Source organism: Pleurodeles waltl, chromosome 6 (genome assembly GCF_031143425.1).
Source record: "Pleurodeles waltl isolate 20211129_DDA chromosome 6, aPleWal1.hap1.20221129, whole genome shotgun sequence".
In the NCBI taxonomy this organism is placed as follows: domain Eukaryota; kingdom Metazoa; phylum Chordata; class Amphibia; order Caudata; family Salamandridae; genus Pleurodeles; species Pleurodeles waltl.
The window spans coordinates 981,280,478-981,300,043 of NC_090445.1; the positions used below are offsets into that span (position 1 = coordinate 981,280,478).

The following is a 19,566-nucleotide window of genomic DNA, read 5'->3' on the forward strand; positions in this document are numbered from 1 at the left end:
TTAGCAAGTGGAGATCTTATTCTTTGAGGTAGACACTTGGACACCCCAAACAATAGCCCGCTTAACTACAGGAGGTAAATGGGGTGGTGAGGAAATTGAAGGTATCTGTCAGACCCATTTGTCTGATGTAATTGATCTCCAGACAGAGAGGAAATGTATCCTTAATGCCACCGGCCTGGTCTATCAAGGACAAATTGAAGAGGAGGAGCTGAGCCCCCATGCATGTTAGCTGCCAGTTCTGCATTTGCGGCCTCGAAAGGGCTGAACTGGTTAGGTTACATGCCTCTGTCTACATGCCAACCGCCCCCTCCCCCCACCAACTCCCACTCCCCCTGCCCCGCAGTAACCTCTGAACTTACGGAACTGGCGGGAAGTTTGTTATGTTGGTGTCAGCAGTTCTAAGGATAGTGCAGTGGCTCAGCTGTCCTTTAACCTCTGGAGCCATGTCTATCTTTACTGTGAACTGTTTGGACCTATGAAAGGGAATGTCAATTAAGGACACTTGTACACTGCTTAAAACTCCAGTAGACCTCGTCCACGTAAGTCTCTTGGTATAAACAGCTCAGCCAAAGTAATCTATAGTATCAAGGCTAGCACAAATCACAAACTTTGCTGCATTCTGTCCAACATGTGTAGCTGGTGGCAGAGAGGCTCTGAGATCTTCTGGGACTGCCAGACAGATCTTGCTTGCTATGCCCGAAACAGCATGGGTATATCTTCCCAAGTATACAATGTTTAAAGAGATCATGGCCAAACAGATGAAATTATTCTCTTGCTGAATGCATCAATCTGTTTGGGTTTCTGGTCGAGGGGACTGGTAGATAAAAAGTTAGGTTTAACCTTGCTGGAGAAAGTCGGAATAATAAAGATCTCAGGTGTACAATGCTTTGTCACCAGGCGCAGGTCTACGTCACTGTGCTATAGGCCTGCTAACTGGAGGGCAAAACCTAGGTTTTGATGATGTAACTAGCCATTAAAGTGTCTGTAAGAGGCACATTAAAAGGAAACAATGGCTCAGAGGTCATGGGTCCTGTCTGAAAGATCTATCGGAGAACATCTGACTTTATTTCAATAGAATGCAACTCCAATTTTAGCACCTCAAATGCTCTCTTGACCATCTGTGGAATCTAGGCACTTTCCTCCTTTGGTGATCAAATGGAAAGCCAAGCTCAGTGCCAGGGGATGTGTCCAAATCATTGACATGTTATAAGTCTAGGTATAATGCATCAATAATAAAATGAGGACGGAACACAAAGCAGCTCCTTCCTCTTCATCATAGTCGGTATCTTGAAGGACCGTACCAGGATCCTCCACAGGGTCAGATTGAGAGCTGAAAAGAAAATAAAGCTTCTGTTAGTAGCTTCATCATAGAGGAGGGGTTTGCTGAAACGGTTTGTACTTTTGTAATCTCGCAGAGGGACAGCGAACAGGTTTGGGATCAGACATGGGTATTGCCACCAGGTTGTCCATCAGCAATCTTGGTGCAGAAAAAAGTGGCGTGGATGTCAGAGCTGTAAAACGCTGTACTAAAACCTGTAAGGGCCAGAAACAGTCCCCAAGGGGTACACTGTAGAAAGCTTGGTCTTCATATGATAAAATCAAACGAGATATATCATGCAAAGAGTCCTTGGGTTTCCTTACTATTGGACAGGGGCTTGCTCTAGCAATCCCCAGGTGCTCTTTTATGGGGTAGTGTGGTCGAGCAGTCTTAGGCTTATCAGAGGGGAGTGTTAGACACATGCACGAAATGGGACACACAATTCAAGAAGGAGATCCACATCAATTTACAAAAAATAAAGTATCTTCATATCTATTTAGGCACCAGACTCCATATGATCAGGTAAGTAAGTTTTGCAAGAAAAATATGTTAGGGTTTCAAAAGTCAACAGTGCATTTTACAGAAGTGGCAAGGTTATCCTATGGAGAGAAAAACAAGTACTGCATTCAGGTATAGTACAGCGACTCACAGGACTAATCTCCTGGACGTATGTATTGGGGCAAGGGTCAGGACCACACCAACAAGTCCCAATAGACAGCACTGAAGAGGCCAGGTGCAGAGGTGTAGTGTGTCGTAGGGTGCCCAATGTTAGTCAATGGAGATCGGTCCAGTTGAAAAGAGGCTGCAGGTTTGGACAGGGAGTCCAGTCAGGGAGAACCAAAAAGTGGGCCAAGTCTTGAGATGCTCGGGGATGGAGGAACATCTTCAGTCCTCTTTGCAACGGGCCAGGGGCGACAGGTGCAGAGGTGTCCTGATGAGTGGGGTTTTCTCCACCGGAAGTAATCGCGGCTGAGGGGGCCCTCTGGGCAGAGGCTGCAACCGGCACTGGAAAAACCAACAAAAGTTGGGAGCAGAGTTCCAGATCTGTATCGGAAGGCAATTAAAGAAATTAACTGACATCAGCATTTAGAGGTAGCATTTATATGCAGCTCCGCTCCGTAGCATCCGGGGCAGCATGATGCCAAGACAAAACAGCACAATGCAACCTGCCAGCATGCAGGAGTACTGTTGTGAAGATTTTGGGTTTCCAGTCTGGCACATGAGCAATATTCAAATGATAAGGAATCCCGGGCTAGAAAAATCCATCAGTATTTGCAGCATCACAGGAGGCATGAATCCGGGATGAAGATACATATTCTCATTCACTAAGAATAGGTTTGGCCTGTGCCCTACAATCACCTACCAGCTTTTTCAGGAGAAGGGCAATGCCATGCTACAATAGTTTATCATATATTGAAAGAAGGGTAGTTGTATTCACTATTTTGACTGATGAAGTTGCAAAAACAACAACCCCTTATCCCATTGCATCAAGTCATTTACCAATAAGATGTGGAGCATCAGAACATGGTGTTGCTAGTTTAGGGTACCTTCTGCAGTCAATATTACTAAATCTGCTTTCATTTAATTTAGAAGGCATGCAGATGCTGAATGCAGAGACATATACATGCAGATTAACTATCTGGAGAGTTTCGCAAAATTAGGCATATGGGGCCATTTCTCCTCCCAATTATGGCCTTCCTTTTTCATTCAAATGAAAAAGAAAGGAGGTTTCTCAATCGTTACTATTGGGACATTGAATTTTTCTGAAGCCCAGTTAATCAAGCTGTGGAAACAATATAGGTCATCAGGTTCAGAGTCCCTAGGCACAGGTTTTGGACTTTTGATTGTCAGCCAGAATATAATCATGCCACTCTATCTTGTTGCACATGGTCTTGCCTTTTTGCACGATCACCCTATAGCTGGCTGTAAACATACGACACAAAGGAAAATCCTGTTGTGTGTCCTGTAGTTCCTGCACAGATACTGGATGATTTTCACTGATCATCAGTTTTAGGAAGTTGGCTCTCTATACAGTGTACCATAATGAGGTACACTGTGCAGAGGGTTCCCACAAATGTACAGGGGCTTGCTTTAGCAATCCCAAGGTGCTCTATTTGTGGTAGTGTGGTCAAGCAGTCTAAGGCTTATCAAAGAGGAGTGTTAGGCCATGTGTTGCACAGAGTCAATAACAGAGAGACAAAGGAAATCCAACACCAATTTAGAAAAATAACCGATTTTTATATTCATTTGGACACCAGGAGCTATGGGATCAAGTATGTACTTTGAGTTAGTGATCAGTTTTGTTATCCTATGGGAGAAACATGCATTGCATAAGGTCATTTGCAAACAACTTACTGGACTGTTCTTCTGAACTTAACATAAGTATGGGCCAACTTCCTAGAAAGCACCAACAGTTTGAGTTCACCTGCCCTGCTGTGTCTGGGTGCAGAGGTGCTTCCAGGGGTGGTAACCTCAGATGCTACATACTGAAGTCAATGGCGAAAAGTACCTGCAAGAAGAAGGTTGCAAGTGGGGACTGGGGGACCAGTCCGACACAGCTGAAAGGGTGGCTCAGCTCTTGAGGATTTCTGAAGCAAGGGTGCACCTTTAGCAGACTCTGATTCTGGCTGTGGAACTTGGGTGCAGAGATGTTCTGTCCAGCGGGTCACTTGTGCTCTCAATTGTCCCCATCTCCAAGTCGACCTAAAAAAACAAGACAACAGGGCCATTCTCAACGATGGCCTTGATGATGCTGACATCCCACATCGGTAAGTCTGTCTTGGCGCTGTTGGTGTTCGGGCTGGACACTTAACAATCCTTGGTTGCTGCAAATGCTGCAGTATCCAGGATATTGTGCTAGGCAGCTCCGGGAGGTCCTGGCATCTCCAAACTTGGTAAGGAGATGGATCTGACCTCCCTTCTAGAGCAGTGAAGTCATCTTGCTGGAGTACTGCTCCCTCAGTGGGCCCGATGGGAAGCAACACAGTGAACCGGGTAGATGCTTGTTGGTGTCTGCAGCTGCAGGGGGATGGCCCCTCCACCCAAAGGGAGATGCAAACTGGTTGTCTATGTGCAGGTCAGTCCTCCAAGTGTCAGAGAGAATGCACAGCTTACAGACAAGCCAGGTCTTTGCAATTGTCAAGGTTGCAGCAGTTAGGCAAGGTTTTGCGCCGAGTTCATGGTCAGTCTTCAGTTCTCGTTGGGAGAGCTCTTTTCTCCTCTCCAGATCCCAGGAAATCGAATTAGAGTTTCTGGTATCAGGGGGCTACCTAAACACTAAATTGACAGGAGTTAGGAGTAGTGAAGGGTAGTCGCCAATGGGATACTTACCCCTAGGCTCACTACACACCCTATGCCTGTGGGGAGTGGGCATAGGTCTGTCCTAGATATTCTAATTCCACCAAAAAGAAGATGGTGGAACCCTTCACTTGTGCAGCACTTCAGGTAGCCCACCTTAGGCAAGTGACTAGCCTGCAGGTGTAAAACACCTACTGCATACCTAACTCCCCACCTGTCCTGTTTGCCAAGTGGGCCCGAGAGCAGGGAGTGTGATTCATTGGGCCTGGAGGAAGCGGAGGTCGCATATCAAAGGTAGCGGAGGCTTTGAAGCCTCTGGCCTTTGTATGCAGATTTACTAGTCATCCTGCAGGAATTGTTTCCTGACCTCAGTGAGTGCTGATTCTCACCTAAAAGGGGTTCGGCAACCTGTCCTAGGTGGCAGGCTGGCCTATATCATTCAGCCAGCACACTAGATGACTAGTAGGTTTTCAGGGGGCACTTCGAAGGTGCCCTCTGTGTGCACAGTCACAATAAATCCAATACTGGCATCTATATGGATGTATTAAGACAAGGTGCTTGATACCAAACACCATAGGCTTCAGTGAAGCTATTGTGTATCCAAGTAACTCGTAATGACCAGTGCCCAGTACATACCCTAAGATGGCTTCCCTGTTCACTTGCAATATCTGCTAATAGAACTAGACATCACAGGGGCACATCTGCTCATGCAGATTTAACCTCAATTCTATTATAATGCACTCTGCCTTAGGGCTCGTAAGAACTGCTGCAGGGGTGACACACACACAAAAGGTATGTAGTGTATTTCGGTATTGCACACAGGGAGTGCGCAATGCCGTATTTTCAAAATGGTTTGCAACATTTCACGTATTCTGCAATGGCAGTCTGCATGTGTTTTAGGGTGGGTCCTTAGGGTGACATAGTACAGGATGCAGCCCATAGGGAACCTCTTTAGAACGCATACCCTAGATACAGGGGGTATCATTTACTAAGGTCTTGAAGTTGAAGTTCTTGCAAATGAATCTACAGTTGAGTATTGAGTTTTTAGGGGAAAGAATACTTGCACTGGAGTCTAGTTAGCAGGCTTCAGTGCACTGTCAGTCGAAAACCAGCATACAGTAGTTCAAATGGGGGCAATAAAGTAGGGGCGGAGGACATCTGCAAAGAGAAGTCCAGTTTCCTAAAGCAGTTAACACTACTGGTGAGGACAGTGTAAACAGTTCTGCATCAGGAACTGTCAGCACTGATCTGGCTGAGGAATAATAGCCAAAAAGGGGGCCTAATGGGGAACAGTAGGGTTTTTATGTGGAGGGATTATGTTGGGAGTTATTCTGCAACATATATCCTGAATTGGTTGCTTATTAGAATTAAAAAATTCTATAGGACCTTGTATGATTGGATCTTGTAGAAAGATGGAGGTTTTAGGTATCCCTAATCGTCCTCCCAGTCTCCAGGTACATAATGTTTGCCCAAATCATAAGACCCTTATAAACGAGAACCAGCAAGGTCAGCAATGATACTACAGAGGCAAAAAAAAAAAAAGACTCTGTGGTACAGCCAAACTTATAGAAATGGCCTCTGACTAAGAAACTGTTGTAGTTGCTTACTGGTTTGTGATGAATTATTGCTCATGGATGGAAATGCTGCTGATGAGATGGACATCATTGTCAATAGGGTAAGTTTTGCTGACATTTGGGGTTGTCATCAACGGTGCATGTTTATCTTTGGTCTTCAATGATACTGTCGTCAACTTTGCCTTTTTCAGGATGGGAATGGGTTCTGCATAGACCAGGCGTGACACCCAAGCTGGCTGAAGGTCTTAAATTTTTTTATTTTTTTCATTTATTTCTCAGAAGACAACCATAAGCATGAGTCTGTGTCGAAGTGGTAGACCTACAGCATATGTTGGTGGGGCTCATACTGGTCTCTGAAGAGAAGCCTGTGATGCATTGATATGGGCTATAGAGCTTTATTAATTAAAATTTTTACTTTCGTGAAAGAAAGAAAGGCGACATCCTGGACCAAGGACTCAAACGTCAAGGCATAACTATCTGTCATTGTGACTCTTAGTGATGAGTGTGCTGAAAACACCATATTTCGTGGGGTCATGACCTGATTTATTGAGGCAGTCAATAATTTTTGTGCGGGGCCTTCTGAGTAAACCTTCCAAGCTCGACAAGAAGCACAACGCCTGTCTGTAAAACTGTAATGTGATGGTGCATCAGCCATGGATACGATGCTCCTAAGGCTCACCCTCCCCTGTACAAAATGAGCAAAAACTGCTACGTTCTGCAGATGAAGGTAAGAAAAGGTCAGAAGGGCACAAAAATGATCAAATTTGAGGCTTTGAAAGTAAGAGCAGAGTCCAAGAATTCCCTGTTGTCTGTACATGTGTAGTAGACAACTGGAACCCCTGAGTAGGGCTGGAGCTCTAAGCCTCTCCACCTAAATAGCTGGAGTTTGAGTCACATAATGAGGCGAGTTGGCTGCATATAAATCTACTGCTATTTAACTGTTATTTTGCTGTATATGGATACTGCTACATTAGCCATCGTTGGTTCCGAGCAGGACGCCAGAGAAACATTCAAGTATATGAGTCTATGAAAGTCTTAGTGCTGGGAAACTAAGTAGCCCACATCTAAAAGGTATTGCATTATGGTCTCTTCTTGAGAAGCTGTTTATTCCCTGATTTTCTACTGGGTCTTCTTAGCCCTCCTTAGTAAGATTTGACACATGTAGATACTATGCTACATGTGTTCTCTCAGGAAAAGCTTAAAATATTTTTCTCTACTCCATTCGCTCATGCTTATATGGTGAACTGAATACCACCATGTGACCACTGGTACTGAGGGATGCAGGAACTCTACAAAATCTGTCTCACCACAGACCAGCAAAAAAGAAGTAGAAGTGAAATGTGCAGCTAGTCTTTTCAGTCATGATGATTCCTGCTCAAGAATGACTGAATTTTGAGGTTGAATTCTTAAGTCCTTTTCTACTATGGGGATACAAGCCTTGAATTATTCACCAACTCCATGTTCCCATATTGTTTATGTAGTGTACTTTGTTTCAGTGCCATACATATTCCACAATTAAAATATATTAATAGCCATAGCAGTGAATCCTACACAATACAATTAGATATTGCATTACATTTATTACACAAGCTTATCACATGAACAAAACAAATGCAGATTACAGGTATTTACATTTCTAAAGGTAGGAGAAAAGATGACAAGTTTCAAAGTCTTGCTGTGTCATCCCTAAATTAAGACGACGTATTTAGGAAGTGCTAATTACAGAAAAGAGACACGAAATCAGCAATAGGTCTTGTAGAAGTCCAACATCTGTCTGCCACCCTTTGGTATTTCGATCACTGGAGAATTCATTTAAAAAACTCCTAAATAAAGATCCACAACTTACTGTAACCAGATCTAATGGTGTTTGCCCCTCTTGGTTTTTCAGAGAAGGATCGGCTCCGTGTGACAACAGCAGGGCACACAGTTGTGTTCTTCCCTTTTGTGAAGCTTCATGCAGTGGTGTGAAAGCCCACTTGTCAGTAGCATTTACACAGGCGTTATATTTGATAAGCAAGGCAGCTACATCCACATGCTGCAAAATACAAATTAATTAGGTTTGCACTTTGCTATCTCCAACCTACTAGGAATTCTAGATGGAAAACTGTGATTACACTATCTAAATCAGCTTACAGTTATTTACTAGCATCTTCTTACACAGTGTACCATTAGTAAGGTATTATCTCAAATTTGAGTTGAGGGTTTGGACCACTGGTTACTCGAACACAACCAATGGCAGCATGCCTCTTTCAAATTCAAGATGTCTATAATATGCAAGCCCATAAGCAGCAAATTTAAGCGAGATTGACTGTGTGTCCGAGAAGTGTTTCAGGGAAGTTCATCGGAAAACATTACTTCACCATTTCCTTTAACAAATACCAAATGTTATATTTGCAGAATGCCTAAAGAACAACTAGATCGATGTTTTAACCACACCACTATGTTTTCAGAATGCCAAATAAGCAAAGCTAACTTTTGTGAAATATGTCTTAATGCCCTTTGAAACATGCTTTGAAACTGAAACCATCCGAAATTCAAAAATAAAGCAGACTTGCTCTAGCCCACTCACCAGCAAACCTGTATGCATGGCCCATTCACACAAGCGAACATACCAGGTCTCTCTACTTCAGGAGATAGTCCTTCCGTTATGTTAACAGTATGACAGACAAATCTGAAGTATTCTCTCTCTCTCTCTCTCACACTGCATAAGACAGGTTTTGCAGTTTCTACTTTATTTCAATTGTGCCAATACTACTAGCAAATAACAGGCCTACTTGCTGCAAAACAAAAGATAGTCTATTCAATCTATAATGATGTAGACCTAAACAGAATTTTCTTGAAACAAGACAGATCCTGCATTATTTGTTCCAGGGATGCAAGAGAGTGCAGGGTCGTGCAAAGTGGCAGGTGTGGAGTGTTAGAGAAAACTTTGCATACCTCTGGAGGCGCCTATCAGTCTTCAAAAGCAGACCTTTTTTAAATGAAAACTAGTAATATTTTAGAGGCGGATATCTGAATAAATGAATATACACAGACCACCTGAGCTTGAAGTGGCCAATGGCAAACATATTTATAAATTTTGCTTATCATTAGCATTGTGATGTATAGTTAATACAGGATCGGTTCTGTTCACGGGGAAGACCTGGAACTCAAAGAAAAATATATAATGACTAGCTGCTTAAGAAGTAAAAGATTCCACTGCTTAACAAGATCCTTGAGCAGGAGTTAAAGAAAGGAATATGCTACTTACACTGTAGACATCGGTTCACGGCATGCAGTGCTGTAGATTCATATGCTCTGCATACTCCTGCCATATAGTGTTTGGTCCGGAGTAGTGCAAGTTGTTTTTCTTCAAAGAAGTGCTTCGAGTCACGGGATCGACTGACTCCTCTCAGTAACACTGCGCACAGGTACCAACTCCTTTGTTAGATTGTTTTCCCGCAGGCAGGTGTTAAAGGAGTGGCAGAAAGGAAAATATAGAAAAAAAGATGTCCATGCAAAGCATAAATACATATGTACAAATATATACAAAGGTGTAGTAACTGCAACGGCCACAGGAGTCCAGGGAGGAGGGAGGGTGCATGTGAATCTACAGCACTACATGCCATGGACAGATGCCTAGAGGGTAAGTAGCATATTCCGTTCGATGGCATGTGTAGCTGTATATACATATGCTATGCATAGACTGTAAAGCAGTCCCTCCAGAAAGCGGTGGCTAGCCTGTAGGAGTTACAGCTGACAGAGTGCTCATAGCACAGCTTGACCTACATTGGCTTGTTGGCATGCTAGCACACCCACACAGTAATGTTTTGTGAAAGTGTGTGGTGTTAACCATGTAGCTGCTTTACAGATGTCAGCCATAGGAATGGTTCCAAGAAAAGCCATAGTAGCACCCTTTTTCCTAGTGGATGTCCTAGGGGTAACAGGTAATATTATTTTGGCTTTAGCATAGCATGTCTGTATACATTTACCTATCCATCTAGCTATGACAAATTTGGATACTGGATTGCCTTTGTGTGGTGTTTAGAGCGTGACAAAAAGTTTCTGCGTAAAACATGAGTGCTTTTTTTTTACATCTAAGGTGTGGAGAGCTCTTTCTGCAACAGAGTCAGGCTGCGGAAAGAAGACTGATAGCTAAATGGATGAATTTATATAGAATTGGTGTAGGAAGTTGGCTCTGTATGTGCTATTTCAAAGTAAGGAATAGCATGCACAGAGTCCAAGGGTTCCCCTTAGAGGTAAAATAGTGGTAAAAATAGATAATACTAATGCTCTATTTTGTGGAAGTGTGGTCGAGCAGTAGGCTTATCCAAGGAGTAGTGTTAAGCATTTGTTGTACATACACATAGACAATAAATGAGGTACACACACTCAGAGACAAATCCAGCCAATAGGTTTTGTTATAGAAAAATATCTTTTCTTAGTTTATTTTAAGAACCACAGGTTCAAATTTAACATGTAATATCTTGTTTGAAAGGTATTGCAGGTAAGTACATTAGTAACTTTGAATCATTTCAATTGCATGTATACTTTTCAAGTTATTGACAAATAGCTACTTTAAAAGTGGACACTGTAGGAAGTTGGCTCTGTATGCACTATTTCAAAGTAAGGAATAGTATGTACAGAGTCCAAGGGTTCCCCTTAGAGGTAAGATAGTGGCAAAAAGAGATAATACTAATGCTCTATTTTGTGGTAGTGTGGTCGAGCAATAGGCTTATCCAAGGAGTAGTGTTAAGCATTTGTTGTACATACACATAGACAATAAATGAGGTACACACACTCAGAGACAAATCCAGCCAATAGGTTTTTATATAGAAAAATATCTTTTCTTAGTTTATTTTAAGAACCACAGGTTCAAATTCTACATGTAATATCTCATTCGAAAGGTATTGCAGGTAAGTACTTTAGGAACTTCAAATCATCAAAATTGCATGTATACTTTTCAAGTTATTGACAAATAGCTGTTTTAAAAGTGGACACTTAGTGCAATTTTCACAGTTCCTAGGGGAGGTAAGTATTTGTTAGGTTAACCAGGTAAGTAAGACACTTACAGGGCTTAGTTCTTGGTCCAAGGTAGCCCACCGTTGGGGGTTCAGAGCAACCCCAAAGTCACCACACCAGCAGCTCAGGGCCGGTCAGGTGCAGAGTTCAAAGTGGTGCCCAAAACGCATAGGCTAGAATGGAGAGAAGGGGGTGCCCCGGTTCCGGTCTGCTTGCAGGTAAGTACCCGCGTCTTCGGAGGGCAGACCAGGGGGGTTTTGTAGGGCACCGGGGGGGACACAAGCCCACACAGAAATTTCACCCTCAGCAGCGCGGGGGCGGCCGGGTGCAGTGTAGAAACAAGCGTCTGGTTTGTAATGGAAGTCAATGGGAGATCTAGGGATCTCTTCAGCGCTGCAGGCAGGCAAGGGGGGGGTTCCTCGGGGAAACCTCCACTTGATCAAGGGAGAGGGACTCCTGGGGGTCACTCCTCCAGTGAAAGTCCGGTCCTTCAGGTCCTGGGGGCTGCGGGTGCAGGGTCTCTCCCAGGTATCGGGACTTAGGATTCAAAGAGTCGCGGTCAGGGGAAGCCTCGGGATTCCCTCTGCAGGCGGCGCTGTGGGGGCTCAGGGGGGACAGGTTTTTGTACTCACAGTCTTAGAGTAGTCCTGGGGTCCCTCCTGAGGTGTTGGATCGCCACCAGCCGAGTCGGGGTCGCCGGGTGCAGTGTTGCAAGTCTCACGCTTCTTGCGGGGAGCTTGCAGGGTTCTTTAAAGCTGCTGGAAACAAAGTTGCAGCTTTTCTTGGAGCAGGTCCGCTGTCCTCTGGAGTTTCTTGTCTTTTCGAAGCAGGGGCAGTCCTCAGAGGATGTCGAGGTCGCTGGTCCCTTTGGAAGGCGTCGCTGGAGCAGGGTCTTTGGAAGGCAGGAGACAGGCCAGTGAGTTTCTGGAGCCAAGGCAGTTGTCGTCTTCTGGTCTTCCTCTGCAGGGGTTTTTCAGCTAGGCAGTCCTTCTTCTTGTAGTTGCAGGAATCTAATTTTCTAGGGTTCAGGGTAGCCCTTAAATACTAAATTTAAGGGCGTGTTTAGGTCTGGGGGGTTAGTAGCCAATGGCTACTAGCCCTGAGGGTGGGTACACCCTCTTTGTGCCTCCTCCCAAGGGGAGGGGGTCACAATCCTAACCCTATTGGGGGAATCCTCCATCTGCAAGATGGAGGATTTCTAAAAGTCAGAGTCACCTCAGCTCAGGACACCTTAGGGGCTGTCCTGACTGGCCAGTGACTCCTCCTTGTTGCTTTCTTTGTTCCCTCCAGCCTTGCCGCCAAAAGTGGGGGCCGTGGCCGGAGGGGGCGGGCAACTCCACTAAGCTGGAGTGCCCTGCTGGGCTGTGACAAAGGGGTGAGCCTTTGAGGCTCACCGCCAGGTGTTACAGCTCCTGCCTGGGGGAGGTGTTAGCATCTCCACCCAGTGCAGGCTTTGTTACTGGCCTCAGAGTGACAAAGGCACTCTCCCCATGGGGCCAGCAACATGTCTCTGGTGTGGCAGGCTGCTGGAACTAGTCAGCCTACACAGACAGTCGGTTAAGTTTCAGGGGGCACCTCTAAGGTGCCCTCTGTGGTGTATTTTACAATAAAATGTACACTGGCATCAGTGTGCATTTATTGTGCTGAGAAGTTTGATACCAAACTTCCCAGTTTTCAGTGTAGCCATTATGGTGCTGTGGAGTTCGTGTTTGACAGACTCCCAGACCATATACTCTTATGGCTACCCTGCACTTACAATGTCTAAGGTTTTGTTTAGACACTGTAGAGGTACCATGCTCATGCACTGGTACCCTCACCTATGGTATAGTGCACCCTGCCTTAGGGCTGTAAGGCCTGCTAGAGGGGTGTCTTACCTATACTGCATAGGCAGTGAGAGGCTGGCATGGCACCCTGAGGGGAGTGCCATGTCGACTTACTCGTTTTGTTCTCACTAGCACACACAAGCTGGCAAGCAGTGTGTCTGTGCTGAGTGAGAGGTCTCCAGGGTGGCATAAGACATGCTGCAGCCCTTAGAGACCTTCCTTGGCATCAGGGCCCTTGGTACTAGAAGTACCAGTTACAAGGGACTTATCTGGATGCCAGGGTCTGCCAATTGTGGATACAAAAGTACAGGTTAGGGAAAGAACACTGGTGCTGGGGCCTGGTTAGCAGGCCTCAGCACACTTTCAATTGTAAACATAGCATCAGCAAAGGCAAAAAGTCAGGGGGCAACCATGCCAAGGAGGCATTTCCTTACAGACACTTAGTGCAATTTTCACAGTTCCTGGGGGAGGTAAGTTTTTGTTAGTTTTACCAGGTAAGTAAGACACTTACAGGGTTCAGTTCTTGGTCCAAGGTAGCCCACCGTTGGGGGTTCAGAGCAACCCCAAAGTCACCACACCAGCAGCTCAGGGCCGGTCAGGTGCAGAGTTCAAAGTGGTGCCCAAAACGCATAGGCTAGAATGGAGAGAAGGGGGTGCCCCGGTTCCGGTCTGCTTGCAGGTAAGTACCCGCGTCTTCGGAGGGCAGACCAGGGGGGTGTTGTAGGGCACCGGGGGGGACACAAGCCCACACAGAAATTTCACCCACAGCAGCGCGGGGGCGGCCGGGTGCAGTGTAGAAACAAGCGTCGGGTTTGCAATGTTAGTCTAGGAGAGATCAACGGATCTCTTCAGCGCTGCAGGCAGGCAAGGGGGGGGTTCCTCGGGGAAACCTCCACTTGGGCAAGGGAGAGGGACTCCTGGGGGTCACTTCTCCATTGAAAGTTCGGTCCTTCAGGTCCTGGGGGCTGCGGGTGCAGGGTCTTTTCCAGGCGTCGGGACTTAGGTTTCAGAGGGTCGCGGTCAGGGGAAGCCTCGGGATTCCCTCTGCAGGCGGCGCTGTGGGGGCTCAGGGGGGACAGGTTTTGGTACTCCCAGTCGTAGAGTAGTCCGGGGGTCCTCCCTGAGGTGTTGGTTCTCCACCAGCCGAGTCGGGGTCGCCGGGTGCAGTGTTGCAAGTCTCACGCTTCTTGCGGGGAGTTGCAGGGTTCTTTAAAGCTGCTTCTTGAAACAAAGTTGCAGTCTTTTTGGAGCAGGTCCGCTGTCCTCGGGAGTTTCTTGTCGTCGTCGAAGCAGGGCAGTCCTCAGAGGATTCAGAGGTCGCTGGTCCCTTTGGAAGGCGTCGCTGGAGCAGAGTTCTTTGGAAGGCAGGAGACAGGCCGGTGAGTTTCTGGAGCCAAGGCAGTTGTTGTCTTCTGGTCTTCCTCTGCAGGGGTTTTCAGCTGGGCAGTCCTTCTTGTTGTTGCAGGAATCTAATTTTTCTAGGGTTCAGGGTAGCCCTTAAATACTAAATTTAAGGGCGTGTTTAGGTCTGGGGGGTTAGTAGCCAATGGCTACTAGCCCTGAGGGTGGGTACACCCTCTTTGTGCCTCCTCCCAAGGGGAGGGGGTCACAATCCTAACCCTATTGGGGGAATCCTCCATCTGCAAGATGGAGGATTTCTAAAAGTTAGAGTCACCTCAGCTCAGGACACCTTAGGGGCTGTCCTGACTGGCCAGTGACTCCTCCTTGTTGCTTTCTTTGTTCCCTCCAGCCTTGCCGCCAAAAGTGGGGGCCGTGGCCGGAGGGGGCGGGCAACTCCACTAAGCTGGAGTGCCCTGCTGGGCTGTGACAAAGGGGTGAGCCTTTGAGGCTGTACTTTGCAATAAAATGTCCACTGGCATTAGTGTGCATTTATTGTGCTGAGAAGTATGATACCAAACTTCCCAGTTTTCAGTGTAGCCATTATGGTGCTGTGGAGTTCGTGTTTGACAAACTCCCAGACCATATACTCTTATGGCTACCCTGCACTTACAATGTCTAAGGTTTTGTTTAGACACTGTAGGGGTACCATGCTCATGCACTGGTACCCTCACCCATGGTATAGTGCACCCTGCCTTAGGGCTGTAAGGCCTGCTAGAGGGGTGACTGACCTATACTTGCATAGGCAGTGAGAGGCTGGCATGGCACCCTGAGGGGAGTGCCATGTCGACTTACTCGTTTTGGTCTCACTAGCACACACAAGCTGGCAAGCAGTGTGTCTGTGCTAAGTGAGAGGTCTCTAGGGTGGCATAAGACATGCTGCAGCCCTTAGAGACCTTCCTTGGCATCAGGGCCCTTGGTACTAGAAGTACCAGTTACAAGGGACTTATCTGGATGCCAGGGTCTGCCAATTGTGGATACAAAAGTACAGGTTAGGGAAAGAACACTGGTGCTGGGGCCTGGTTAGCAGGCCTCAGCACACTTTCAATTGTAAACATAGCATCAGCAAAGGCAAAAAGTCAGGGGGCAACCATGCCAAGGAGGCATTTCCTTACACAACCCCCCCCCAAACGAAAGAGGATGAGACTAACCTTTCCCAAGAGAGTCTTCATTTTCTAAGTGGAAGAACCTGGAAAGGCCATCTGCATTGGCATGGGCAGTCCCAGGTCTGTGTTCCACTATAAAGTCCATTCCCTGTAGGGAGATGGACCACCTCAACAGTTTAGGATTTTCACCTTTCATTTGCATCAGCCATTTGAGAGGTCTGTGGTCAGTTTGAACTAGGAAGTGAGTCCCAAAGAGGTATGGTCTCAGCTTCTTCAGGGACCAAACCACAGCAAAGGCCTCCCTCTCAATGGCACTCCAACGCTGCTCCCTGGGGAGTAACCTCCTGCTAATGAAAGCAACAGGCTGGTCAAGGCCATCATCATTTGTTTGGGACAAAACTGCCCCTATCCCATGTTCAGAGGCATCTGTCTGCACAATGAACTGCTTAGAATAATCTGGAGCTTTTAGAACTGGTGCTGAGCACATTGCTTGTTTCAGGGTGTCAAAGGCCTGTTGGCATTCCACAGTCCAGTTCACTTTCTTGGGCATTTTCTTGGAGGTGAGTTCAGTGAGGGCTGTCACAATGGATCCATATCCCTTCACAAACCTCCTGTAATACCCAGTCAAGCCAAGGAATGCCCTGACTTGAGTCTGGGTTTTTGGAGCTACCCAGTCCAGAATAGTCTGGATCTTGGGTTGGAGTGGCTGAACTTGGCCTCCACCTACAAGGTGGCCCAAGTAAACCACAGTTCCCTGCCCTATCTGGCATTTGGATGCCTTGATAGAGAGGCCTGCAGATTGCAGGGCCTTCAAAACCTTCTTCAGGTGGACCAGGTGATCCTGCCAGGTGGAGCTAAAGACAGCAATATCATCAAGATAAGCTGTGCTAAAGGACTCCAAGCCAGCAAGGACTTGATTCACCAACCTTTGGAAGGTGGCAGGGGCATTCTTTAAACCAAAGGGCATAACAGTAAACTGATAATGCCCATCAGGTGTGGAGAATGCTGTTTTCTCTTTTGCTCCAGGTGCCATTTTTATTTGCCAGTACCCTGCTGTCAAGTCAAAGGTACTTAAGAATTTGGCAGCACCTAATTTATCTATGAGCTCATCAGCTCTAGGAATTGGATGAGCATCTGTCTTGGTGACAGAATTGAGCCCTCTGTAGTCCACACAAAACCTCATCTCTTTCTTTCCGTCTTTGGTGTGAGGTTTGGGGACTAAGACCACTGGGCTAGCCCAGGGGCTGTCAGAGCGCTCAATTACTCCCAATTCCAGCATCTTGTGGACTTCCACCTTAATGCTTTCCTTAACATGGTCAGACTGTCTAAAGATTTTGTTTTTGACAGGCATGCTGTCTCCTGTGTCCACATCATGGGTACACAGGTGTGTCTGACCAGGGGTTAGGGAGAAGAGTTCAGGAAACTGTTGTAGGACTCTCCTACAATCAGCTTGCTGTTGGCCAGAGAGGGTGTCTGAGTAGATCACTCCATCTACTGAGCCATCTTTTGGGTCTGATGACAGAAGATCAGGGAGAGGTTCACTCTCTGCCTCCTGATCCTCATCTGTTACCATCAACAGATTCACATCAGCCCTGTCATGGAAGAGCTTAAGGCGGTTCACATGGATCACCATCTTGGGGCTCCTGCTTGTGCCCAGGTCCACCAGGTAGGTGACCTGACTCTTCCTTTCTAGCACTGGGTAAGGGCCACTCCACTTGTCCTGGAGTGCCCTGGGAGCCACAGGCTCCAGAACCCAGACTTTCTGCCCTGGTTGGAACTCAACCAGTGCAGCCTTTTGGTCATACCATAACTTCTGGAGCTGTTGGCTGGCCTCAAGGTTTTTGGTTGCCTTTTCCATGTACTCTGCCATTCTAGAGCGAAGGCCAAGTACATAGTCCACTATGTCTTGTTTAGGCTCATGAAGAGGTCTCTCCCAGCCTTCTTTAACAAGAGCAAGTGGTCCCCTTACAGGGTGGCCAAACAGAAGTTCAAAGGGTGAGAATCCTACTCCCTTCTGTGGCACCTCTCTGTAAGCAAAAAGCAGACATGGCAAGAGGACATCCCATCTCCTTTTGAGTTTTTCTGGGAGCCCCATGATCATGCCTTTTAATGTCTTGTTGAATCTCTCAACTAAGCCATTAGTTTGTGGATGGTATGGTGTAGTGAATTTGTAAGTCACTCCACACTCATTCCACATGTGTTTTAGGTATGCTGACATGAAGTTGGTACCTCTGTCAGACACCACCTCCTTAGGGAAACCCACTCTGGTAAAGATACCAATGAGGGCCTTGGCTACTGCAGGGGCAGTAGTCGACCTAAGGGGAATAGCTTCAGGATACCTAGTAGCATGATCCACTACTACTAGGATGTACATATTTCCTGAGGCTGTGGGAGGTTCCAGTGGACCAACTATGTCCACACCCACTCTTTCAAAGGGGACCCCCACCACTGGAAGTGGAATGAGGGGGGCCTTTGGGTGCCCACCTGTCTTACCACTGGATTGACAGGTGGGGCAGGAGAGGCAAAACTCCTTAACCTTCTGGGACATATTGGGCCAGTAGAAGTGGTTGACTAACCTCTCCCACGTCTTGGTTTGTCCCAAATGCCCAGCAAGGGGAATATCATAGGCCAAGGTCAGAATAAACTCTCTGAACGACTGAGGCACTACCACTCTCCTAGTGGCACCAGGTTTGGGGTCTCTGGCCTCAGTGTACAGGAGTCCATCTTCCCAATAGACCCTATGTGTTCCATTTTTCTTGCCCTTGGACTCTTCAGCAGCTTGCTGCCTAAGGCCTTCAAGAGAGGGACAGGTTTCTTGTCCCTTACACAGCTCCCCCCTTGAGGGTCCCCCTGGGCCTAAGAGCTCAACCTGGTAAGGTTCAAGCTCTAAAGGCTCAGTACCCTCAGAGGGCAGAACTTCTTCCTGAGAAGAGAGGTTCTCTTTTTCTGACTGTGTTGCAGTTGGTTTCCCAACTGACTTTCCTTTTCTCTTGGTAGGCTGGGCCATTTTTCCAGACTCCAGCTCTACTTTTTCACCCTGTGCCTTGCATTGTGCTCTGGTTTTTACACACACCAGTTCAGGGATACCCAGCATGGCTGCATGGGTTTTTAGTTCTACCTCAGCCCATGCTGAGGACTCCAGGTCATTTCCAAGCAGACAGTCTACTGGGATGTTTGAGTAGACCACCACCTGTTTCAGGCCATTGACCCCTCCCCATTCTAAAGTTACCATTGCCATGGGATGTGCTTTAGTTTGATTGTCAGCATTGGTGACTGTATAAGTTTTTCCAGTCAGGTATTGGCCAGGGGAAACCAGTTTCTCTGTCACCATGGTGACACTGGCACCTGTATCCCTCAGGCCCTCTACACTTGTCCCATTAATAAAGAGCTGCTGCCTGTATTTTTGCATGTTAGGCGGCCAGGCAGCTAGTGTGGCTAAATCCACCCCACCCTCAGAGACTAGAGTAGCTTCAGTGTGGACCCTGATTTGCTCTGGGCACACTGTTGATCCCACTTGGAGACTAGCCATTCCAGTGTTACCTGGATTGGAGTTTGGAGTGGAACTTTTCTTGGGACAGGCCTTGTCTCCAGTTTGGTGTCCAGACTGACTACAGTTTCGACACCAGGCCTTTTTGGGATCAAAGTTTTTACCCTTGTACCCAGGATTGTTTTGTGAAGAGGCTCTGGGCCCACCCTCCTGTGCAGGTTTTTGGGGGCCTGTAGAAGACTCTTTACTATTTTTATTTTTGGCTGTCTCACCACCTTTCCCCTGGGGAGGTTTTGTGACCCCTTTCTTTTGGTCACCCCCTGTGGAAGTTTTGGACACCCTAGTCTTGACCAAATGGTCCGCCTTCTTTCCCAATTCTTGGGGAGAAATTGGTCCTAGGTCTACCAGATGCTGATGCAGTTTATCATTGAAACAATTACTTAACAGGTGTTCTTTAACAAATAAATTGTACAGCCCATCATAATTACTTACACCACTGCCTTGAATCCAACCATCTAGTGTTTTTACTGAGTAGTCTACAAAGTCAACCCAGGTCTGGCTC

The 19,566-nt window shown here is 46.6% G+C and overlaps 1 protein-coding gene across 2 annotated transcripts in view; it reads right to left on the minus strand.

Annotated features, from left to right (window-relative positions):
* Window positions 1-19,566, minus strand: part of TNKS2 (tankyrase 2) — a 511,364-nt gene that overhangs the window by 280,873 nt on the left and 210,925 nt on the right. Inside the window, exon 18 of one of the 2 annotated variants that reach the window (XM_069239857.1) lies at window positions 8,036-8,224. The exons of the other annotated variant lie outside the window; for it this stretch is intronic. Within the exon in view, the coding sequence (XP_069095958.1) occupies window positions 8,036-8,224 (189 nt within the window). The remainder of the gene's footprint in view (window positions 1-8,035; window positions 8,225-19,566) is intronic. 2 annotated transcript variants of the gene reach the window in all.